Source organism: Rattus norvegicus, chromosome 7 (assembly GCF_036323735.1).
Source record: "Rattus norvegicus strain BN/NHsdMcwi chromosome 7, GRCr8, whole genome shotgun sequence".
NCBI classification, from domain to species: domain Eukaryota; kingdom Metazoa; phylum Chordata; class Mammalia; order Rodentia; family Muridae; genus Rattus; species Rattus norvegicus.
Window position 1 is genome coordinate 117400187 of NC_086025.1, and position 25798 is coordinate 117425984.

Consider the following 25798-nt stretch of genomic DNA (forward strand, 5'->3'; position numbering starts at 1 on the left):
TCGGTTCAGTCTCCGCAAGTCCCTACAAGCCCTGCTGAGTCGATTCTGTGGGCCCCACTCTCCTGGTGTCATCGACCCCTCTGGCTCCTATAATCCTTCCTCCTCCTCTTCTGCAGGATTCCCTGAGCTCTGACTAAGGTTTGGCTGTGGGTCTTTGTATCTGCCCCCCACCCTGCCACCCTGCCCCTCAGTTTCTGGATAAAGCCTCTGATGCTGTGCTAGGTCCTGGTCTACGGGTAAAGCAGAGTATCCGTGTACCCCTGGCTTTTAATGTGGGTGCTGAGGACAGAACACTGGCCCTCATGTTTGAATGGCAAGTGCTTTACTGAGTGAGGTCAGATAACCCCATTCCTCACCACCCGACTGCATTAATAATACCTTGTACACAGTGAAATGTTTTAAAAATCAATACATTTTGGAGGAACCTGTTCTATAATGGCTTCCTCAGTGGGTTCAGTCCTGATGTCTGAGCTGAGACCTTAGAGGCCTCGCATTGCTAGACTCTATTCTTCCAGGTTTGTGGCCTCTGCTCTGAAAGTCCCCCCACAAGTCCCAGGATACTTTCCACATGCTAGACACATCCTCTCTGCTTTCACCTGGGAAATTCCTACACGTCCATCAGGAACCCTCACTGGGTGTCCCTTACCCAAGCTTCCCTGCTTCCCACAGGCCTCAGTAGCACCTTACCCCATATCCCACATCACTGTAGAGGGGGTCTGGCCTTTACTATCAAGCAGTTCTGGGTTCAGAAATGCTATGTGACTCTGGGCAAGTAAATTACTTAATATCTTAGGGCCTCAGGCACGCACTAGTTGCCACTCCAGGCCTGCAGGACTTTTTCACAGCAGGGAGTTGACCACAGTGCCTTGGTTGGGCATTAGCCACAGCAGAGACCGTGTGTGTGTCAGGATGCCTGGCCTTGCCCTAACTTTCTGGAAGGAACTGTGGGCTGTCACGGTGGTCACATGGAGCCCAGGGTGAACAAACTTCCTGATTGGTTGCTGGCTCCTGTCTCGCAGAAGTGCCTGTTCACTATACATCCTGGAAGAACTAGGCCCTGTGCCAGCCACACTCCTTCCCTCAGGGCTGATGCCACTGACTCCCATGTGACTTTTGGAAGCCTTTCTTAACGTTGTCTTCTGTAGCTTATTTGAGCTGGTCCCGGGACCATGGGACTAAGTCACAGGTCACTGCCTCCCTCCAGGACTCTGAGCTGAGACAGAATATAAGGGCCCCAAACAGGACCAGGAGATTCTCTGCTATGTGTGACCGCATTAAAAATAGGGTTCTAGGAGACCTAGCCTGGTCCTCAGCTCAGTGGGGCCTGAGCAGGAAGTTGGTTGATGCTGGGGGATGGGTGGTTAGGGGGACAGCCAGGCTGAAGACATCCAAAAAGCCATAGCAAACCTGGTAAGAGAGACAATAGCTGCTACAGACCTCAACTCTAGATGAAGGTCCTCAGATCCCATCCCAGGACCCTGGGATTCTAGAAAATTCTGAGAAATGCAAGTTAGGGGTAGGAAGTGCTGGCACTACTGGACTAGACCTTCTCAGAGTGCTCCCCATCCAGTGCTAGGGTATGGAGCCCAGCCTGTGGTTCTAACCACTGATCGACACAGCCTCCAAGCTGCACTTGAGGCAGGCAAGGGGAGGGAGCAGGAGAGGAGAAGCTGTGCAGCTGGCAGGCAGACTAGGCCGGCATCTGCAGCCTGGTTGAAACGAGATAGAGCACCTGGCAATTTGAATAGTAATGAATGCTTCCAGAATGCCAGGCGAGTCTGGAACAATGAAAGCAAAGGAGAGATGAAAGCCTTCTGCCTAACTGCAGGTGAAGTGTGGACACGGCTCCTGGGATGACAATAGCTCATAGCCACTTAGCACCGGCTGGATACCGGGCCAGGGCAGGATCGTGACACATTTCCTGGGGTGTTCTCCCAACAACCCTATGGTCAGGACAGCTTTCAGCATGTTTTACAAGGGAGCACAAGGAAGGGATGCTGGGAGAGCTGTGGGGTGGTGGTGGTGGTGGATGCGGTCCCAGGGCAGAGTGGCAGCCTGGGCAGCAGATGTGGTCTCCACAAGTGGCAGCTCTCCAGTAGGAGGCGCTATTCGTGCAATGATGCAAAATGCATTTGGATGCCACAGGCTCTCACTGCGGCTGGATAAGGATGTTAGCAGGCCAACACCCGCCCTTAAGCTGCAGGAGAGCCAGCGCACACCCACCCTGACAGTCACACCCTGAGTAGATAGATGTGGGCAAGGCCTCTACGCAGGTCCCCTGCCCCTATCCCTGGGAACCGAGGTTCTGCCTTGCAAGTCACGTAGCTAACTGCTGGGATTCTGTTCAGGATCCTAACAAGAGGCGTGGTCAGTTGAACACACCAGGACCGCATTAGAGATGAAAGGTCTCAGAAGCAGTTAGGGGCACTGGCTGCTCTTGCAGACGACCCCAGATGTGATTCCCAGTACCTACATGGATGTTCACAATTGCCTGCAACTCCAATCCCAGGGCATCCAACTCCCTCTTCTGACCTAAACAGGAAAGAACCATGCAAGTGGTACAGCTTAGGCTAAGCATTCATACACTTAAAATTTTTAAAAAAAATTTTTTTTTAGGAAAGGAAATAGAAAACAGAGGTTGGACAGCAACTGCCGCGGGTAAGGCTATGGGCTAGTGAGCCAGTGCCTCAAGACGTCTCCTCACAGCCTCCCGAAGGAGTAGAAGTGCCGACTTGATATTAGGGTCAGACATGCTATGACTCTGAGGTCTCTCAGTTCTGGAGTCCTGGGGTTTCAGGGTCCCATGGCTCTGGTGTCCCTCTGCTCTGCCCCATACTGTAGGAGTCTGTAGCTTGTCTCTGCACCCAGCCTTCCTGCACCTCAGCTTAGTGTCCCTTCTTTGTTTTCAGAGAGGCTTGGATGGTCAGGTAGGACTGTCTTGGCCACGAGCAGTGTGGACCAGGTCCTGGCTATCTCCCAGGGCAAGCCATCGCCTCTCTGACTCCCAGCTCTTGACACCTGCTTCTACAAGCCTCCTCCCTCAGATCCGTTCAGCAGGGCTCGGCATGGATACTGTGTAAGTAGGGAGGGTCTCTGAAGGACAAGGGTGACCTTCAGAAGCCATCAGCCAGTGCCACCATCACTCAAAGGGTTCCATGTTAGCTGCCACAGTCTCCAGCTCCCAGAGCAAGGAGGCTTCCAGGTCCAAGTTCAAGCAGCAAGAGGTAGGGTAACCCATTGGTTCCAACCCAGGCTCCAGAGGGGAACAGACATGTGTGTGTGTGTGTGTGTGTGTGTGTGTGTGTGTGTGTCTGTGTGTGTGTGTCTGTGTGTGTGTGTCTGTGTGTGTGTGTCTGTGTCTGTGTGTGTCTGTGTGTCTGTGTGTGTCTGTGTGTCTGTGTGTGACAGCTGTCCAGTAGCAAGTGTTTTAGTAAGGGTCACTTGGGGTCACCCACTAGGATAGACACTGGCTGTGGCCTCAGTGCAGAAGAGACGCTCAGTGAGGGTGGTGTGCAGGGGAGTGACTCTGGCTTGCACACATCTGTGCTAGAGACATGGAGGCCTCTTGGGACCAACTTCTCCTTAGTTGTTCGACCTTGGCTATGCTTGTGACCTTTCAGAACCACAGTGCCATTAAATGGCAGGAAGAACTCCCACCTGAGAGGTTGGGAAGGTGGCATCCCTTCTCCTCACCCGGGGTCTGGATCCCTTTCTCTCCCCACTGGATCTCCCAGAGAAATGATGCTGTCAGTAGAGAGGATCCAGTTACTGTGCCTGAGGACGCTGTGCTTCTATGAAGAATTTAACGTGTGAGATGAAGGTGTGGACCAGTGGATAGAGGGCTAGCCTATCATGCATGAAGGTCCATGTTCCATGCCCAGAACATCATAAAGTGGGTATGGGAAGGCAGGAGGATCAGAAGTCCAGGGCCAGCCTGGGCTACATGGAACTCTGTTTCAAAGCAAAGAGTTTTAACATGATCCCTGTCCTTTCCAACAAAGGGAAGCTGTCTGGAAGCTGAAGGACTGTCCTTGTCCTACTGGCCAGGGAGCCTCTATGGGGTTACAGCCCAGAGGGTGGGCCAGGCGTTTCTTTGGCACAGGGTACTGGGCAGTGCAGCTTGGGAGTGGGGCTACAGGTGGGCTGTGCGCTCTGGAGGTCCCTTAGTCTAGATCTTCCTGCTATCCTCCACGAGGTTGCCTTTCTCTCTCAGCTGTGGGAGGCTCATGCCTTTTAGCACACACGTCCTGACTGTTAATTTTTAATGTCACCCTGGTCAATAATTGATGGTGCCGCTTTAACAGGAAACCTGTGTTCTACATCAGCTATCTCTCAGTGCCGCCCTTCCCTCGAAGGCCTCTGTCTGGAACTGCCCACCTTCCGCCCCACGGGAATCAAGACTCCTTCATCTCCTGCATCAAAGGCTTCAAACCACTTACCCACTCTTGTGCTATTTGCATCTCCAGCAGCCCGGGAAGGTCAGGAGGCTCTGTGGAAAGGTGGAACCGAGACATGGAGGGTTCACGGCTGCTCACAGAAAACAGCAAGGGGTGGAGAGTAGACTAGGGTGCCCGCTCCTGCCCAGGACTCTATCCTGGCCCTGTGAACTCTGATGATTCAGGTATGTCCTGTTCTCCTCCTGGGCAGGGTGCAGACCAAGTGGCTAGGGTTCTTACTGCAGTGGACGCAGGGAGAGAGGGTCTACAGAAGTATCACGCCATCAAAGAAACTTCCTCAGGGGGGCTCTGAGGGGTGAATAGGAGTTTGCTATGACTGGGGAACAGTACTAAAACTGGGATCAGTTCTATTGTGCATCCTCAGCCCTGACCTCCAGCCCAGTCTCCTGTCTATGTTTTGTGAATTATGTGGAATATATCTATGTTCCCTAAGGTGTCATCCTTGTCCCTGATTATCCACGGCTGTTTGTCTCTCTGGTCCCACTTATGTTCTTTTAAACCTGGGTGCAGACTGGGATCAGTTTCTGCAGTCTACCCTGTTAGTCATCCAGGCCCAGCACAGCCTCTCTGTCACAGTTAGCTTTAGCAGTCAACTTCACACAAACCTAGAGTTGCCTGGGAAGAGGGTCCCTCAGCTGAAGAAATGCCCAGATCAGAGCAGTCTGTGGGCATGTCCGTCGGGCATTTTCTTGATTGCTGATTGGTTGTAATTGTTGTGGGTGGGCCCAGCCCACTGTGGGCAGTGGCGTCTCTAGGCAGAGACACCTGGGCTGGGTATGAAAGCTAGCTAAACGAGCTAGGAGCGAGCCACCGAGGAACATTCTCCTGTAGTCTCCGCTTCAGCCTTCGGCCTCGAGTGGCTGCTTTGGCTTCCCTAGATGGACCCTGTGAGCCAAATAAAGTCTTTCCTCACCAAGTTGCTTCTGGTTAGTGTTTTATCCCAGCAACAGAAAACAAATTAGGACACCTTCCTACTGTCCTCTCACAGGGGCAGGATACGGAGAGAAGCTCCATCCAGGGTCAAACCCAACACGGCATATGAACACATTCACTTCCTGCATGGTACACAAGGACATACTGAGTCACATAGATCCCATAGCACACCCACATTCTGGTTCACATTCAACCATGAATCAGAGGACACACACACACACACACACACACACACACACACACACACACACAGACATACCTATACACACAAGAGAGAGAGACACACACAGACATATACACACACACAGACACAGAACATACATACAGATATACAGATACACACAGACACAGACATACATATACACACACAGAGAGAGACAGACACACACAGACATATACACACAGATAGAGTCACAGGACACACCTACAGACACACACAGACATACAGACACACACATAAAGACAGACACAGAGTACACATACAGACACACACAGATACACATAGAACACATATAGACACACATACAGACATACACACAAACACACACAAAGAAAGACAAACAACAGACACACAGAAAGACAGACACATATAGACACAGACACACAGAACACATACAGACACACATACACACAGAACGACAGATACACACACACACACACACACATACACACAGGCATACCTATACACACAGAGAGAGACACACACATACATATACACACACACAGAGACACAGAACATACATACATACATACAGATACACACAGACACAGACACAGACATACATATACACAGAGAGAGAGACACACACACAGACATATACACACAGACAGAGTCACAGGACACACCTACAGACGCACACAGACATACAGACACACAAAGACAGACACAGAGTACACATACAGACACACACAGACACACATAGAACACATACATACAAACACACACATACAGACATATACACAAACACACACAAAGAAAGACAAACACACATACACACAGACAGACACATACAGACACAGACACACAGAACACACATATACATACAGACACACGTACACATGGAATGACAGATGCACACACACGCACCACACACACACACACACACACACACACACACACACACACACCACCCACCTCCTTGTTCACTGATGCCCGATCAGCCAGAAACAAGCCGTCTTTCATGGGTGATAACCTACCCAGCTTCCCTGCCGGGCCTCCATGCCTGCTGGAGACCCGCCTGTCCTCTGGGCATCTCATTTCTCCTTTTCACATGTGACCTGTCCTGGCTCCTTAGGATACATCCCACCTTTCCTCTCCTCTCCTGAAACCCAGAGTGCCCAGTCTTCAGTAGAGACCCACCATGCCATGCCCAAGACTCTCTGGAGTCAGTTGTGCTCTCTTGCCTGCCCTGCACCCACCTCTTTTTCGGGTCTCATCCACACCAAAACAACCTTGCTTGCAGCCCCCACCTGGCCTTGGCACAGCCACTGCTGCCCTTGGTACCACCTGCCCACTGTGGTACTTGGCCTCCCCAACTCCCACCCAGAGGCTCAGATATCTCAGACTAATGGACTCCGTGCTCTTGTCTCCAGGCACCACAAAGAGCTCTGCCCCCTCCTCCTGCTGTCAGCTGGGAAACACACTATTGCCATCGACTGACTAATGGCTTTTAGGAAGACAGAGTATCAGTCCATTACATGCGTGTATCGATCGGGACCCATCTGGACTGGGGCTCTGGGAAGCAGTCCTTGGAAACACAAAAGGAGGTTACAGTAGAGGCGGGGACACAGTGATTACAAGAGGGAGACTTGGAAGTGCTTTTCTGGTCAAGTGTCAACTAGCTCTCCCTATATCCTCTAACCCCTGACTCCATCCTACGGAATAAAGTGTCTTATAGGGGAGTCAGTTCCCTCACTGTGGGAGCACTGGTCAGGAAATGCCTAGAGAGGCCACTGGGCAGCTCAGGTGAGGAGATCATGGGAAGAGGCTGGGAGCGGCAGTGGAAGCAAGGCCTGTCTCCCTGTTCAGTAGCAGGGTCCCTGTACTGGAGGAAGCTCTTGTCCCCAGAAGTCTACGTTAGTTAGATGGTCACTTGGCTGGGACATGGGTGTTGAGTAATGGACACTCACTCTGGAGGTGCAGGAGCTGTGGGCCCGGCATAGCTGTGCATCCTGCTTCTTCCCACCCAGACCCACAACACCTAACTCCAGATGCTGTCTTTCTGAACTGCAGCCAGTGGCAGCCGGCATGACTGACCCAGGCAGAGACTGAGCCAATGGCAGCAAACTCCACTCCAGGTCCCTTCTCCCGTGTGTCTGATGGAGCAGTGGCATAAGCTGTCCTCCAACTCTAGCTGGGGTAGGGCATGAGGCAGTGATCCTTCCTCCAGCTCACCGAAGTGGGAAGAGACAGGTGGGGTGGGCTTTCTTGGGGTCCTTTTCATGAGTAGATTGCTGTGGCTTAAAAGGTGATAATACGGATTCTGTCATGGATATGGAGGGATGTCCCCTCCCTTCATGGAGGGTCATACCTGGCCTTTATGAAGTGCCTCTTTGTTAATGACTCATAGGTCTGGCCTGTCTACTTACATAATTTCTGTGTTGGGACACTTTAATGGAAGTTCCGTATAGTGTGTGTGTTGTTACTTCAGTCCCCACACCAGGGTACAGGCCTGTCTGTGTGAGGGAGATCAGCTGGGAAATGGAATCCGTGTTGCTAAGTTCCTAAGCTCCCCGAATACCTGTCTGTACTCTCTCAAAGTCCCTGCTCTCTCCATGTGGCCAAGTAGAGGCTTACTCAAAAACACAGGAATCCAGACCAAAAGCCGCCCTCCCCTAGCCTGCTGGGAGGTTGCCGGCCTTTCAAACCTACCGTCTCCTGGGAACTGAGGCTGTAAGAGGTACCTGTGACCTCCCTGTTCCATTCAGGTCACTCTGGAATGGTTTTCGAAATGGCTTCCCTGCCCATCTCTAAGGTGTGTCTGCCCTTGACAGAAGGCATTGATTTTTTCCAAACAAAGCAGGCAGAGGTCAATGTGGGCCTTCTCTGAGTCAGCGGTGGCTTCTGGAGGCTCTGAGCTCTGCCTTCTTTGTCCCTTTGCTCCTAATCCTCAACACAGGGCTTGAACCCTGTAGACGACCTCCAAAAGGCACGGGTTGTCCAAGTGAGGGTCCTGTGCTGTCTGTGGAACCCTTGGCACCAGTCATGCTGGCATGGGAGCAGGCTGGGTCTGGGAAACTGGTAAAGAGGTGCCTATGATGGCCCCATCAGGGACAAAAGACCCAGCAGTACAGAACCAGCGGCCAGTCCTGCTTTCTCCTCTCTCCTGCTTCCTGTGTGGAGCTGATGAACTAACTGTCTTTCTAGAACCACAGTTGCGCTATCAGCTGCCTGTCTGGGGGTGACCCTGCAGACAAGTTACTTTTTAACATGAGCTGAAGAGACACGTTGTCCCCAGAGAGGTCACAGGCCAAGGGGCAGGTGAGGCTATTCGAAGTGACAACATTCCAGCACTGGAGTCCCAATGGCTAGTGACAAGGAAAGAGTTGGGGAGCACTGGACACCATGCCCTCAGGGGCCAAGAGCATCCCCCTAACCTGGCAGAATCCCAGCTTCCTGGGTGGGCACATGCTGCCTGCTTTTGAGGCATAAACACCACAGCTCATTATCCCTAAATGCAGAAGGGATGTCTAGGTCGGCCAGCCCATCCCGCAGATATCAAGATTGACCAGTACATACATTCCCTAACCCAGGAGCACAGTTACAATCAACACAGAATCATAATAAGAAATGTGGAGTTTTCAAGGGCTACCCTCCCCCTGTCCGTTACAGTGTATTTAAATCATCAGCCCATAGGTTTTGTTTGTGTGTTTTGTCATTTAACAAGAGGGTCCCAAATTCCCACTATCTCCTTGGCCACTCTTGGCACGGGACAGGGAATCCTGTCATATGTGGGACATGCTTTGGAAACACTGAGCTGTGCCACTCAGGGCAAGCCTGCTTTTTCCAGAAAAGCAACTTGACTGAAAGTTAATTAAACATGCATTCTGTAAACAGTGAGAGGGGGTGGAGGAGAACCCCAAGGAACCAAGGTTTGAGAAACAAATGCCGCTTTATGGAAACAGATAATTATCAATGGTCTTAGAGGCGCAGTAAAATAGACGGGAGGCTCATGGAGAGAGGAGGCAGAATGAATTAATAACAGCACCATGACGATTAAAGAGATGGTGCCCCGGAGTTGCATCATGAGCCCATCTGTAGTGCCACCAGACCCTGCCACTGTGCATGAAGCCGTCAATCAGACTGTGACCCTAGGCTCAGGCTTCTTCCTGCCCGGGAGTCTACCCTGAGGAAGTAACTCACCTCAGGGAGAGGCCAGGGACAGTGAGGTAGGTGTTGGTGAGCCCTTGTTTCCCACACCCCTGCCACTGCCACTGGTATTTGTCACAGCAAAAGAAAAAAGGAAAGTGTGAGCAGTCTTAAATGTCGCTCTGTGGGGAACTAAGTTAACGCCAGCAAGAGGGAACTTCACGACCGAGTAGATGCTAAAATGATGTTTAGAGACATTAAGGAAATTCGCATGATAATAGCCAATTTACTGTGAATAAAACTGGAACGCAGAATCCCACACAGCCTTTCTGGGAGAGCAAAAAAAGCAGGGTGTAGGGGACAGGGAAGGCAGGAAACAAAACATCAGCCAGGTGGGGCCTGGGGCCTCCCCCTCGACATCGGTTACTAATTCGATAACAGTAATGATAACAGCTCCTGTTTACCGAGATCCTGACTACACCAGGACCATCAGAATCCTCGCTAGGAGTCCATGTGGTGGTCTGGTTTATAGCCATTTCACGTATGGAAATATGGACTCCAAGAAGCTAGATGATTGGTCCCATGAGGTGGGTGTGTATGAACCCTGTACAGTTCTGAGACAGCTGTTGTCAGCCCTGCAAGTTTGCTGGAGTCTGATCAGGAGATGGGTGTGGGTGTGGGGGAAGGGATTAAATTAACTGGGAATAATCAATCATACATCCTGCAGGCTTGCGCTGCCTGGCCTCCTGTTGGGGGGAGGGGCTAGCTGGAAGACAGACAGACCAGAGGGCTGGTGAGGAGCAGGTGGTTGGCTGGTAAGGAGACTGTAAGGAGGGAGTGAGGGGTGGGTGGGTGGGTAAGTGTGTGGTTCAGTAGGTGGGTAGATATGGTAGGCCGGTGGACAGGTAGGTGGACTGGTGAGTAGGCAGGTGAGTGACTACTTCTGTTAGGACCTTGAATGCTAGGAACAACCTTGATGCTGGTATAAGAGAAAGGACTGAGACCTTAAACACAGGCCCCCTGGGCCAAGCACGTTCCAGAACAATCTGTCGGGTCTCTACAGCCTTCAGGAAGGGCCTGAGTCAGATCACTGCTGCCCCAAGCCAGAGAGAGCTATCTATGGGGTTACTTAGAACCCTAGACTTCCTGTGGTTTGGGGGACCCTGGGAGTCCCTCCAGGGATAGGTAAGGTTGGGAAGCCACACTCCAGCTAGCGACATACCTAGTGTCCCAGGTATCTCAGGAGGCAGATGTCCCAATAGGGAAGGGATTTATATTCCCAGGCCCTGGACTCAGAAGTCAGCCATCCTGAATTCTGCTGTCATTCTCCCTGGGCCTCGGTTTCTTGGATTGGACTGAGGACACTCACTGCTGGGATTCTGGGCAGAGCCAGCGGCCCTGTCACAGGAGCTGTGACGCTCTGCTGCCTCAGCCTGCTAGCCATTCTGGGGTTCGTTCACTGAGCTGACCTTCACGGCCAGCCTTCAAGACACCATCCCACAAGACACAGGCCATTCACTCTGAGTGTGCGAACCATGAGCTCTGTAGAGTCCTGTTTTCCAGGGTTCCTTTCCAGTGGGACAGACAGACAGATAAGCAGACAGACACTAAACAGGAAACCAGACACAGTGCTAGGTGTTGATGACGCATCAAAGGGACCCAAAGTGTGTGCATTGAGTTCAGTGTGGTGGTGTCAGAGTCCAGGGGAGGTGGAAGGGAGGGGTGAGGACAGTCTGTCTGGGAGGAGACTCTGGGTTTGAACCTGCTGGGAGGAAGGGAGCTAGCCCTACAGGTTACTTGGGTGAAGTGCTTTGTTAGGGAGGGAGCAGCAGCTGAGGTCCTGGGGCAGAGAGGTCGCTCGCTGTGCTGGGTGAGCAAGAGAAGAGGCTTTTGATTCCATTAGCTGTTTTTGATTCTGTTTTAAAAGGGTCACTCTACTGTGAGGCACAAAGGATAGGGACAGGAAAAAAGGCAGGAGGGAGGCTCTTGCCTCAGTGTGGGCAAGATGGAGATGACCAGCCAAGCATCCTCCTGATCTGGCTGTAGCCAGTCCACCTGCTTTCAAATGCTGACTGCTGACTTGCTGGCTGGCCCAAGGCCAGTCACCAAATCGCTATGTGCCTCAGTTTCCTTGTCTACAGACGTAAGTGGCAGAGTGTTGGGCAGGGAACCTGAAGATGGGCTGTGCAGATGTTGGAGACAACCTCTCCCGGAAGAAGGGGAGGAAACACTGAAAAATCACAAGACTCAGAGGTCCCACCAGGAAGGGACAGAACGGTGAACCTGCTTGTTGCTGGAGAGAGGAGACTGACTAGGAGGTGCCCAGAGGAGTGCAGGGAGCTCTGGGAGTCACCACACATATTGGAATGGGCTTTTTTGGTGATGCGACTCCCTGAGTCACCCATGCTTCAAGTCTGCCATCTGCACACATGTGGCCCAAGCCCACACAGGCCTCAATTCTCCTATCCATGAAGTAAGGACAATTTAACCTTTGAGACCCCAATGAAATAGTTACCAAGTCCCAGCGAAGCGTAGGGTGTGTGTATTCTCGTGCGTGTCTGTGTGTGAGCGAGTATGAGCGTGTGTGAGCCTATGTGTGTTTTTGTGTGTGTGTTTCTGTGTGTGTGTGTGTGTGTGTGTGTGTGTTTCTGTGTGAGCGTGTGTATGCATATTCCCCTACATATGTGCCGATGACTACAAGGAAAGGATGGGGTGGCCAACATGACAACTGATCTCTCTCACCTGTCACAGGACAGGTGGGATGCAGAGGCAGATACGCTGACTTTCCCTCCAGATGGCTCTGAGGGCCTGGGTTGGAGGTGACCATGCTCAGCCAGATCATGCACTGCACCTGTGCCCTGGCTGGCCTGCCGCACTGTCAGAGCATACTCACTGAGCATCTGCTATGAGCCAAAGGCAGCCCCACCATGGGCTGGAACCACCAGAAACCACAGGCAAACAAGCTTCTGGGACTATCGACAGGGGACAGGGCCTGGGGAACCTAGGAGCCTGGGTAGGTGACTGGTCTGGGGACAGTGACCACTACAATCTGCAACCAAGGAGGAGACTGGATCACTTCTGGCTGAGGAAGGCAGAGCCCTGGGGTAGGTAAGGAGAGATTCAAGGTGTGGAGGGCATAGAGGCCGCAGGGAATGGACGAATCTCAGTCATCTGAACAGAGGTGGAGTCTGAGAATCTGAACAAAAGTTCCTCTGCAAAATCCAATGAAGGCAGCACGTTTCCAGCTCGCCCAGGCCCCACTACTCCCTAACTCAGTCAGAGACATAGGGCTGGCTGAAGCTCCGTATGCCTGCCATTGAATCTGGTACCTGGTTTTGCCTTCAGCCAGGCAGCCATATTGCTTGAGAGGGAGATAGAGTAGAGAACTAAGGGGCCAGGGCTGTGCCACGGCCCCCGAGGTCTTCAGTATTGCTGCAGAAGTGGCAACTTAGGGGCCACCCAGGGCTTGTCACTTATCAGTGACCCTGCTGCTGGCTGGAGGCATAGCTTTCCTGTTTGCCCCATAGCAGGGCAGGCGTACCCGTACCCTAGAGCCTGGGCAGCCAAGACCTCCCATAGCTGCCCGGATCTCCATCTTGCAGGAGCCTTTGACCTGCCCTGCCCAGCTGATTGCGCGGCCTCGAGCCTCCCAAGGTGACATATGGCTCTGCCACCATCATGGCTCCTCAGCTGGAGGCCATGTGCCATAGAAGCCAGAGAGTCAGACAGCCAAGGATGCAGAGGTCTTCTACACAAGTCATGATGAGGAGGGGAGAAGCTATGGGCTGAGCTCAGAAAATGTCCTCCGAAGTCCTGCCTCCTGCCCCCTCTACTCTCCCTGGGGTGGCAATGGCTTTCCAACCCTTTCCCGTTGTTTCTCCTGTGGGGAGAAAAACCCTGAAGCCTCATGCAAAGTCATGGCATATGCAAGGACAGAAAGTGACTGGGAGGTGGTGTGTGAATGTGGCCAGTGGCTAGAACATTCTCAGCACACGTGGGCTTCGGAGCCATGGTTTGGATGGGTAACCAGGTGGCACGGGTACAACTTCCTGAAGAGGAAACCAGGAGGGCAGGGACGGTTGGGCTCTGCAGTGTGTGCGTCCTACATGGCCAGGCAGACACCTCTCAGACTCAAAGAAACCTCTGGCTTTTGTGCAATTCCAAGTTCTGGGCATACATCTCTCACCTCCTCTACGGCTGTATACCGAAGGTGCAGCATGGCACTTGGCATACAGTAGGTGCATAATACGTCCATGATGGTGAAAACCAGTGTGGGGGAGGGGGAACACTGAGACAGACCCAGAGCTCACAGCAGGTAACCCCGGGGCATCTGAGCAGAGGTGGGGTCTTAGTATATCTCCAGGCAGGCCAGCACTCCAGCTGTGAGTATAGACCACTAATAACCATCAATGCCTTCCTGGGCAGGTGGGGACCCCAACGGAGAGGCCTGTTCCAGCTAAAACCATGGTGCCCATAGGCACCCCACCAGGCCCTCTTGGCCAGTGGGCTCTGGATGTTCTGTGGCACAGACGTGAGATGGATACTTTGGGAAACCTCACCATCAGGCACAGTCAACAGACTGCTCACTGTCTAGCTCTCCCTGGGTCTGGGTCTTGCTTTACATCTGAATGGTGGCTCTCCACACCCTCCTCACCTCCTACCACAGGAGTCAGCCCAGGGCTCATCCAAGGAAAGACAGACAGCAGCTGTCTGCTGCATGATCGACAGGCACTTCCTCGTCCGTCTGTAAGCACAAGAGTCTGTAAGTGTGTCTGATTAATTATTCACGCCATTCATTATTGAAAAGGTCGCTACCTGGGAGCTGCTTCAGCAGTGGCTAACAAGCTCGCCTGTACCTCCCAGGAGAAGCAGCGAAGATGCACTGTGTGCCTACTATGCGCCGAGCAGTCCCAGAATAACCCAAGGAAGTTTATACCACCCTGACTTCTCATAGGCATTGGGAGGTTGAAGGATAATAGAACAAACCAGGCCCATTGTGTGTTAGCCAGCCCCCTACAGAACCCAGTGGTCACTGAGCTAGGAGGTATAGGTGGCCAGTCACCTGCAGGGTCCACTGATCACTGTGCCGAGAGATGTAGGTAGCCAGTCACGCACAGAGCCTGGTGGTCACTGTGCTGGAAGATGCAGATCGCATCTTCAAGATGACAATCTTGCAGGCTGGGTGCTGGGCTGCGACCCCCAGGGATGCTGTGTTCAGAATCTGAGTACTACAGCTACCACACAGGCCCCAGAACCTGCCCACCTATGACCCTGAGCCAAGGCCATGCCTATCTCTGTTCTTGGGTTAGCTGACCTCATGAGACACTTGCTCTGAAAGTCCTCAGTTCTGGGTAGCAATGCTGCCACACGCACCCCCGCCCCCATCGATATCATACTGGAGTAGGGCAGAGATGACAGCCGCCCAGATGAGACGGGACACGGCCATCCCCAAAGCCAAGCTTTTGATATGTCACCTCCCTTGCCAGCGTCCTTCTCTCTCCTGAGCTTCCATGGGACAGCCTGCCTGAGTCACCTCCAGGTATGTATGGCAAAGGAACAAAAGGATAGATTTAGAGTTATTTCCTGACCTCTCGCTGAAAACTCTTCTCCCCAACCACGAGAAACTTTCTTTCCGTTGACCAGACCACAAAAACTTGAAAAGCCATCCAACTTCCCCTTTCGCTTTGGCCACTAGGAAACTCAAGGGACAACCTGTCTCTTTTTTGGCTTCTCCTCTAGACATACATGTGCTGCCACACGTGAGTGGCTTCAAGTCCTCTTTGGCAAACAGTTAGGACAGCAAATAGCCCGGCCACCCGTGGTCCCAACGCGGCAGCAGTAATAGAGTCCAGTCCACCCAGGCTGCTGTTTCGAACACTCACCAGGCAGATGAGCTCTGGAAGGCCATCAGGGGTGGGCTGTGCGTGTCTCCCCGAAGTGTGTGCACGGCCTGGGGGGCTTGCGGCAGGGCACCAGGGGGAGGCTGTGGCTGTGGGGCTGGCTGTCCTGGCCGAGGGGCTCGAGCAGGGTTCCCCCACCGCCGGGGGTCCTGTTTCATCCACCGTCCCTGGATCCCCCACCGCGTCAGGTAAACCTTGCAAATATCGTAGTTCATAGCGGAATAATAGAGTAGATCCAAGACCAGCAGTGTGAGGACAAAGAAGCCGTAAATCCACACTCCCAGAAGCGCAGTGTAGTTGCTGGGGAAAGAGAAGCAGAGACTGAGCCGTACTCCCAGAAGCCCCAGGCCTGTGTGCCAGCATTCACCACAGATTGACAAGACACATAGATCAGGCACTAGGCTCCATCCCCACCTGCCCTGTCTCCCTTGCACCCCACTGTCCACTGCTCTGGGCCTGCCCTGTGCTCTAGGCTAGGCTTCCTGGGTCCTTCCTTCTGCAAGAGCTCTGACTTTTCTAAACTGGGTATTGGGGCTCCCATGACTCGGGGTCCTACCTCACCCCCCACCTCTCCTTGTATATGCTAAGCTCCCTTCTGGCTTTGTGCTTACCACAGCTGTCCCTGGGACACTCCTTCCTGGCCCCACTCCCAAGGACAGATGCCTGAGGCCTGTCATTGGTTTTGAGGAAACAGTAAACCAAGTCATGCCCCATGTGCCTCAGAGCCCCATGGCACCTCTGCCAGGGTGCAACACCTTCAGATCCTTTGCAGAATTCCCTACCCAGTTGTCCATGACTCCCGCTTCAGCTCAGAACCTGTCCTTGCTAAAGTCCTTTCCTTCTGACCACAGAGAAATCCTTTTTTTTTTTTTTTTTGGTTCTTTTTTTCAGAGCTGGGGACCGAACCCAGGGCCTTGCACTTCCTAGGTAAGCGCTCTACCACTGAGCTAAATCCCCAGCCCCCTTCTTTTTTTTTTTTTTTTTTTAAGGTAAGGCCTTATGTAGCCCAGGCTGGCCTCAAGCTTGTTATGTAAGACAAAGGTAACCTTGGATTTCTGGTTCTCGTGCCTCCACTTTCAAAGCATTGGGATGACAAGTGCTTGGTTTGTAGGCAACGGGAATGGAGCCTGGGGCTTTGTGCATACTAGGAAAACACCCTACTAGCCAAGCCAAGATGGCCACTCCATTATTCTGTGTTCCCCAACAGAGGCTGTGGTCTCCTGGCAGAGGTGGCAAGAGTCCTTAGGATTTAATACTTCAAATGTTCCCAACCCATTGCAAACTCGGCTGTCTCTTTACATGTTGCTTTGACACTGGAGCACACAACTGGCCACCCCCTGCCCAGTGCCTGTGCACAGGTCAAGCCCTCTGCTGGGTAGCCTTTCCCATGTCCCCACCTCCCTCCCCCTCTGTCCCACTGTTTGGGGTACCCTCATTTGAGACTGTTCCGATCCCCCAAGTCTTCCTGAAGCCCAGCCTCTTCTTTGGCCCCCATCACCTGGCATATCTGTGCCTGTGATACCCCCGCCCCAGGATGGGGTCTCAGTCCCCTAGGGTAGGTTGCCTCCAGGTTTGCCACCACAGGTGGGTTGCTGCCTGGAACCCGCCAGGGACTGGACCGTTTAAATAGACTGGTTTATTAACTGCTCAAGTGACACCCACTTCAGTCTGTTCCCTGCCATGGGCATCTGCTTGAGTGGGCATGGGCCAGCCAGGGTGTTGAGAAGAGGCTGCTGACCAGCCTGGGAGAGGCGAGCTGAGAACCTCCACTCCAGAAGGACCTGGAGCGCCTGCCTGCCTGCCTGCCTGCCTGCCTGCCTGAGCTAGGAACTGAGCTTGGCCTGATCGTCTGGTTCTGCTTTGCTGTGTGGTCTATGAGAAACTCAGCTCATCTCTAGGTCTTAAGTCTCTCCTCAACTTAGGATGCCCACCTCCTCATCTTCCAAGGGTGACCCCTAGTTTCAGCTGTGGTTTCTGGTGGTGAGATGGTGGCTATCCTCTGCCCAGCCTTGCCAGGGAAGAAGCAGAGCCTATAAGCCCACTTTCTTTCTCCATTCAGGAGAATGTTTCCCAGCGGGCCAATTTCTTGGACGGGAAAACTTCTCTAGGGAGTCAGGGCAGTAGGGGTTCGGGGTGGGGGGTGGGGAATGGGCTATCGGTAAGGCTCTGCCACGTTGTGCACAGAGAGTTTGGCAGCCTCAAGATGGGTGCTTAGAACTCAATACCAGTCAGTACTTGGACTCAGTACCCAGCAAATCCTAAACAAGGAAGTCTTTCCAAAGCAACCTTGTCTCTCAGCCAACTAAGACGATGCAAAGGTGTGAATGACTGACAGCCAAGTGCTGAGCCTTTTATTAATGGACTTTAGCTTTGCCTGGAAGTGTCAGGGCACTTTCCTCTAGTGTGCCCGTCAGAGGAAAAAGGCCAACATCCCTAACTCACTTATAGGCTGGAGACTCATGGGAGACAGATGTCTAGGTGGGCTCTGGTCCCAGGCATCCAGCTCTCCCCAGATTCCTCTCTTGCAGCCCCCATGGCAGGGCTGTGAAAACCAGGCTGTTCCTGATGGTTCCCATGGCAGCAGCCTGGGGGCTGAGGAGGCGGGGAGGGAGCAGGGCCGCTCTCTGCAGATGCTGTTTGGCATCCAGAGCAGGAGGGGTGGTGGCCCTGCCTGGAGCTAGAAACACTGAAACAGCGCAGGACAAGGGGCAGCAGGAGGTCCCCTCTGCTCTGCACAGTGCTCAGATGGACGGAAGCAGACCTGTGGTGCCTGAGGGGGGAACTGGACAGGGAGAGGAACCTCTGGGGGACCAAAGTCTTCTCTGAGATTCCCCAACTGCGACAGCAGTATCAGGATTTGAATTCCCCAGAGCACCTCTAAACCCAACCTAAGCAATCCCAAAGGGAACCACACAAGGCTTAGAGACCTAGCCCCATGCCCTGATGCACCCCTGCTGAGCCAACTCCCCGTCTCCTGTGCACCCAGACCCTGATGCTGGGTCACCGTGTGGTCATCAGGAAGCCTCATGTGGGTCACAACGTCACTGGGTTTCCGAGATCACCCTGTGGTCTGTTTTCATTTGTAAGACTGTAGGTAGCCTCGGGACTTCGGACTCCCCCAAGGCTGGTTGGATCATACACGTGTCAATCACACCCGTGTGGTACTGACACAGTGAGAACTGGGAATGGGAGGGATGCAGGCGCCATGGTACCGACCAGCGCTGGCCAGATGTTACAGTTGTGTGATTGGCACACCAATGAAGAACGAGGGACACATGTGCTCTGGGCTCAGAGTGAGGACCCCATTTTACAGATGGGCCCCCTATGAGCAGCCATTGCTCACAGTGACCACGCCATTCCTGTTGCGCAGAATTGGAAACTGAGGCTTGTCTCCCCAAGACTGTGGGAAATGAATTCTGAAGAGCTGCATGTGGGTCCCAGTGGCTCCCAGTGGCTTGGCCCACACCTCTGTTGTAAGGCTGACAGGGCTGCTCCCACAGTATGTTCTGTGATTCCCCCTTTATGAATGAAGGCTGCAGAGGACTGTCACAATTCCCACTCGGCCAACCCAACTCATCAGGGTGGGACGGCTTCAGCCATGGTCTTCCTGCTCTAACTGACAGGCTGGACCAATGTTCCCATGACTTTTGGGTGTTGGGGATGGGGGCAAGGATTTCCATTCCAGGCCAGGAGTTTGAAGCCAGGTCCCTACAACCTCAGAGAGTGCTGAATCCTGGGAAATCCCAGGGTTAAATCTAAAACGGACACCAGAAAGGGAGCCCCGAGATTCTTTCGTTATAACCCTGGCTCCACCTGTATTAGGAATTAAAAACAAGTCCTGTCCCCTCTCATCTGAGCATTCTGTCTGAGAAAAGGTTCCATGTGTGTGGGGCTTGCATCTGGACAGTATCCCCACCTGTCTGTTTATTCTCAATTCTGCAGAAGGCCCTGCCTACAGGGACCATGCCCTGTGTGTGGCACATGGGGCACCAGGACCACAGACCTCTCCACAACAGCTTGCAGCCCCCAGCCCATGCTCTCCAAGGCCTGCCAGCTGCAAGGATTTGTGTCTTTAATTTTTAAAATGCCATTTAAAGTATGCAATCTGGAAATTAACTGCACCCAGATGCCAGGCCACGGCCACGCGTGCGTGGAGGGCAAAGATAAAAGGCAGATGTTGTGGCAGGGCTTCTGAGACCGGCCAGCCTCAGACAGTGGCAGGCGCCGCCGTGTGCAGGTCTGGGTGAGTCAGCTTCCTCGGGGTTTCCAGAGCGATAACAGAACCTTCCCACTGGAGGACTTGCAATGTGTCTGTGGAGCAGAACGGCCGGTCAGCTAAAGGCTGCAGTTGCCTGGCCTGACCTGGGATATAAATCCCTGCCCCCACCCAGAAGTCAGGAGAGTAGTGGTCCGGCCCATCAGTCAGAGCAGGGAGACCCTGGCTGCAGAAGTCCTGTCCTGCTGGTTGGCTTGGGCAGGTGGAAACAGGAACAGCCCTGTGCAGACTTCACCCGTAAAGTGGGAACACAGAACATATTGTGGGAGTTGCCCTGGTCAGCCTCACCATGGAGACCTGGCTTTAGCAGGTGGGAGCCATTGGGACCTAAATTCAGCTCTTCAAAATCCACTTTCCATTAATCTTAGGAAGATGAACCTCGGTTTCAGCCTTAAAGTAGGAGTTAAGTACACATCCTACTCTGGGGTGTAACTGAGGCTTTGCAAACTGGCATGAGGTCCAGAAAAGAGAAGAGACCTTGAAGGCAGGGGGGCAGGGGCTACAGTTCAGCTTGTAGAGGTTTTTGTTTGTTTTTTGCTTTGTTTCCTGGTGCACGAAGCCCTGGGTTTTATCCACAGTACTACATAAAAGGTGCACGGTGACACGTGCCTCTAATCTCAGCTTTTGGAAGGTAGAGGCAGGAAGATTAGGTCTTCTAGGTCATCCTTGGCTTCATAGAGAGTTGGTAGCTAGCCTGAGCTACACGGGGCTCTGTCTCAGTCAAAACAAAATAGAGAAGAAATCAATGAGGGAAAGCTCCTGTGAAGCAAAGAGGAAGCCGGGTGTGGTGGTGCACACCTATGATCACAGAGGAAGCCGGGTGTGGTGGTGCACACCTGTGATCCCAGCACTTGGGAGACTGAGGAACAAGGACCTCAAGTTCATGGCTAGCCTGAGCTACAGAATCTAAACAATCACAAATAAAAATCACCAAGGATGCCTCAATAGGTCTAGGCGCAGTCAAGCATGGTACCTTGACTAAGGTCACATGTCCAGGAAGAGGTTGGCTGGGGCAGTCATGGGTGGCACAAATCTTGTGTTTAGTAACCTGGGAGGCAGAGCTCACTCGTATAAAAAAATCTCCCTTTCCTTGCCAGGGGGATGTCCCAGTGGGGTCAGCCGCTGTCTCCTCTGGCCCTGCTGCTATAGGCTTAACTAAAGGGCAGGACCACAGGGTCAGGAGGTAGGATGATGCTGCACACAGAGCCAGTTTGACCCAGTGGCCCACCCGGACTCTGTCCCTGAACAAACACACAGATGCCTCTCTTCAGGGCTGGGGCGCACCTGGGTATAATGGGGACGGCACTGGCCAGAGCCACGTGAGCAGAGTGTGTGTGACTTTACTCTTGCAGCTTGACCACCATGTCAGCCTGGGCCACGACATTCCATGTGCAGAGCTACGAGTGTCCCATGTGGATGTCACCGCAGTACAGCTGGGTCCAGGCGACAATTGGATAGGTATTGCTATGGCCTTGTGAGCTGTGTGGTTTCAGACATACTTCCACACTCTCTGGTTCTCAGGCCTGTCTATTGGACTTGCTCACATGTAATGGCTCTGTATGGATTGCAGAGAAGTCATTTATAGGGTTAGGGGAAGGGGTGTTCAGGCAAGAAGCTATGATAATTCTAGAAGGTCCTCTCAAGAACGATACTGTGTAAGGAGATTTTACACCTGACGAGCCTCGGCAAGACTGTGACTCAGTGATTCCCATTCTATTCTGGTTAGCCTGGGTCAGAGTTCAAAACTGGAGGCCATGGGAGAGGTCACATGGGGTCACGAGGGTACTGGGACTCAGACTGATAACACCACACTTCAGAAGCTTCACTATGACCAATGAGAAAGGAGGGCTTTGGCAGAGACCAGGAAGAAGAGGCCTTGACAGGCCTGTTTGGCCCAGGAGTGCCAACTGCTTCATTTTCGTGGAGACCCATCTCCATACCTGCAGGCCCCTTTTCCCTAGACATATCCTAGCATCTGCCCCTGAGGAGGGAGGGAGGGAGGGGGAGAGAGAGAGAAAGAGAGAGAGAGAGAGAGAGAGAGAGAGAGAGAGAGAGAGAGAGAGAGAAACAGACACAGGCACCCACACACAGAGAACATGCATTCAGGCATGAGAGACACACAGAGAGAGAAACACAGACAGACAGACAGACAGACAGACAGAGACAGAGAGACAGAGAGAGAGCTGATTGCTTTCTCCTGCAGCTCTGAGCAAAGGCCTCCCCTGACTTGACAGGGGCAAGGCCTGCCTGAGAGGGGTGCAGGGTGTCTGGCTGGCCCTCATTTGGCCCCTGGCTGCCGGCTTGGCTGGAAGCAGGCATCTTGCTGCGGTGGTGGAATTGGCAAAGCAGCCTCCTTTCGTTCAGTGGCTTGCTTTTCTGCCAGGCAGACAGAATCGCCACACAACACTCTGTTCATCCAAAAAACACAAATAAATAAGACCAGGTCACCAGCCCACCTCCAGCTGACTCACTGCGGGGGGGGGGGGGAGGAGGAGGAGGAGGAGGAGGAGGAGGAGGAGGAGGAGGAGGAGACTGCACTCTGAACAGGGCCCCCTGGGGGGGTCACAACTGGCTTCAGACAAGGCTCAGCTTCCTGGACCTGTGGCTGGAATGACAGAACAAGCGTGTCTGTGTCCCTAGCCTCAATTCTTGTCAACCTGCTGGGGTCTAGGACAAGAGATCTCATCAACATGTTTTTGGTCCCTCTCCTCTTTTCTCTCAGAAAGTCTGAGGCTGATGGAGACTCAGGGTGGCTGTCCTATGGTATGGCAAAGGCACTAAAAGGTAATGCATCCACGAGTGGTCTCCACATTGTGAGTCTACCTTAAAGTAACTTTCTTTGGCCATGTGTCAGGCTGCCATCTCAGAGATTCACCTCGTGGCCCCCCTCTGTAACTGAGTCCACCTGGAAGTCAACCCCTGCTACAGGTCCCCAGGCCTGGGTCCTCTCCACAAAGTCCCTGAACCTGGAAACAGGACTGACGGCTCCCACTGCCCCTCTGTTGGGCTTGATTCCCTTCCAAGCCACATTCTGGTTTTTATGGACTGATTAGGTCCCCAGGGTCCTCATCCCAATAACTCGCTCTATGATACAAATGAAGCTTAGACCTTTCAGGAGAGAATTCCCATCCCAACCAACTGGGTGTTCCTGCTTCTGGCTGGGAAGACTAGCCCCTGGCTGAGAAACGCTGCCCCTGGCTGGGAGGCCCCGCCCCTGCTTGGGAAGCTCCGCCCCTGGCTGGGAGGCCCCGCCCCTGACTGGAAAGCCCCATCCCTTGCTGGGAGGCGCTGACCTTGTCTTAGAAGCCCTGTCCCATCTGGGAGTCCAGGCCTAACAGTCACATCTATATCCCCTCTTCCTCTTGAAGGAGTCTGCGCAGAGTTACCCATCCTCACCTGTGCCTACTCCCCTTCTAGGTCGGCTGCCTCGGCTCCCTTGGAAAGGGTGCTGCTGGTTTGGTGGTGATGAGCAGGGGCCAGCTGCCTCACCTCACATCCCCATCTCTGAAGAGGGAGTATCAGGAAGATGGCTAGACACTTAAAGGAGGATGCCCTACGTCAGCAGGCCCCACATCTGTCAAGGGACACTGGTGTCAGCAGCGCGCATATGGGATACCCCTGTGACCGGCACAGAGATTTCACAGTGCCTTGCCCCGGGAGTGCTTCTGAAAGCCAATGATTAAAAACTCAAGCGAAGCTTCGGAGCATCACAGTTCCCACTCCCTCTGGGGGAAGGCCCTTGGTATTGGCAGCCAGCGGCAACAGCCAGGCCCCTGTGCCTGCTTTGTGGGAAACCCTGTGGGAGCAGATTATAGAAACCTGTGGGCTTCTAAGGGAGGCTCCCAGTGCCCAGGTGCCAGACCTCGAGGAAGTCTAGTTGTGGGGCCCAGCCTCTGCCTGGCTTTCACAGGGCACCTGTAGCACCAACCCCAGTCCCGGCACTACCCTTCCCCCTCGTGGAGATAGCCCGTGGTCTTACAAAAGGCTTAGGTCAGATTCCAGGCTTGGTTCCAGACCCTGCTGTGACGGACGGGCTTGCTGAGCCACTTCACACACAGGATTATTCAGAGGCCCAAGCAGATGGCAGGATATTCAGGGGAAGCACCGTGCAACTGAGAAAGGAGCTCTCAGGAGCTGGCCATGGTGGGAGGAGGAGAGGTTTGGATGATAGTCAGAGTCTGTATCTCCTGCCCACCCAAAGGAAAGAGGCACCTTCTCCCGAGCGAGCAGAGCCTGGTAGCAAAGCCTCGAGCTCCAGAGGCAGACAGAGCTGGAGGCTCAGCTCCTCAGTCCTGTTGCTCCCAGCACCACCACGAATCATATCAACAGTAACTCCATAAGACCCCCCATTCAGTCCATTGCTCCTACCATGGGAAACCTTTCAACCCCCAGGGAAAGACTTGAAGCTTCCCATAATGCCGAGGATAATAAGAGTGCCTGACTGTTGGCCTGTTTTAGAGACACTAGCCTATGCATCTGGAAAGGAAAACAAAACAAATAAAAGCATACAAAATCAAGAACAAAAAGCCAGTTGGTGGTGGGGCATGCCTTTAAGCTCAGCACTGGGGAGGCAGGGGCATGTGGATCTCTGAGCTCAAGGTCAGCCTGGCCTACAGAGAGAGTTCCAGAAACGCTGTCTGTAAAAACCAAACCAACCAAACAAACAAACATTAAAAAAAAAAAAAAAAAAAAAAAAAAAAAAAAAAAAACGGGGCTGGGGATTTAGCTCAGTGGTAGAGCGCTTACCTAGGAAGCGCAAGGCCCTGGGTTTGGTCCCCAGCTCCGAAAAAAAGAACCAAAAACAAAACAAACAAACAAAAAAAACCCAGAAAAACAGAAACTGTGAAAGTAAGACTGGCATCAGGACTCAAGAGGCGGTACGCAAGTTCGCAAGTTCAAGGCCACCCTGTGAGCTCCTGCTTGATAAGCAAGGAAGAGGGGTGCAGGGTTATTTTTTCCAAGTGGCATAACTGGAAACAGGAGAGAATTGATGGACAAAGTGTTACAAAAACTGAGGACCGAATTCATGACTAAAGATTCCTAATTTTTGAACATCCATAGCCAGGAGGGTAAGAAGAAAAGAGGCTATTTCTGACAGCAACGTGAAAAGAACAAGCTAGAAACAAACGCAGACGTCACCCACGTCTTCCCTACATAGAGAACCAAAAGCATTACAAAAGAAAATCTGAAGGGCAGAGGATAGCTCAGGGATGGGACAGTTGCCTAGAAACTTTGAATCAATGGGTAAACAGGCTGTGTGTTCTTGAGTGGAAACAGTCAATGCCGAAGACTGAAACAGAAACAATATCGCAAGAAGTTGTTTCTTCCGTGAAGCTAAGGGCAGTGGAGGATACTAATAGGACTTTTTCAGTTTGTTCTGTCGGGGCCTGCAGAGCAGGAGAACCATATAAGCAAATTCTAAAACCCAGGGTCTAAAGAGCCCAGGACGATTAAACCACAGAGACATGAAGTCAGACTAGACGTCAGCAGTTCACACAGTTGTAACACTAGCATAGAACATGGAGCAGCAAAGGCCACAGAGCTGTGACACTCTGCCCTGGGGCTCACATGTGGCACGTTATGACACAGGGTGAGTTTGAATGTCACACCAGTAGACAGAGAGAAGGCAGGCGGTTCAACAGGAGCATGGGGCTTTGTTAGTCTTTGGAAGAGGAATGACACCCACAGGCTCGACTGCTTAGACACTTGGCTTCCAGCTGGTGGCGCTGTTGGGGGAAGGCTGTGAAACCATTAGGACAGGGAGCCTTGCTGGAAGAAGTGAGTCACCAGGGGCTGGCCTTGAGTCTGTATAACCTGGACCCAGTTCCTCTTCACTCCCTGCTTCCCAGGTACAAGGTGGCCAACCAGCTTCCTTCTCTTTCTGCCAGACTTCCCTGCCTCCTGCCATGTTGACTCTGCCATG

The 25798-nt window shown here is 52.8% G+C and overlaps 1 protein-coding gene across 5 annotated transcripts in view; it reads right to left on the reverse strand.

Annotated features, from left to right (window-relative positions):
• The window catches only part of Shisal1 (shisa like 1), a 103330-nt gene that overhangs the window by 11977 nt on the left and 65555 nt on the right, over positions 1-25798 (reverse strand). For 4 of the 5 annotated variants that reach the window (XM_039080314.2, XM_039080313.2, XM_017595274.3 and 1 more), the window contains exon 4: positions 15582-15899. In XM_039080314.2, coding sequence (XP_038936242.1) covers positions 15582-15899 — 318 coding nt within the window. Of the gene's footprint in view, positions 1-4439; positions 4490-15581; positions 15900-25798 lie in introns of all 5 variants that reach the window. The other variant, XM_039080315.2, reaches the window with a different exon arrangement.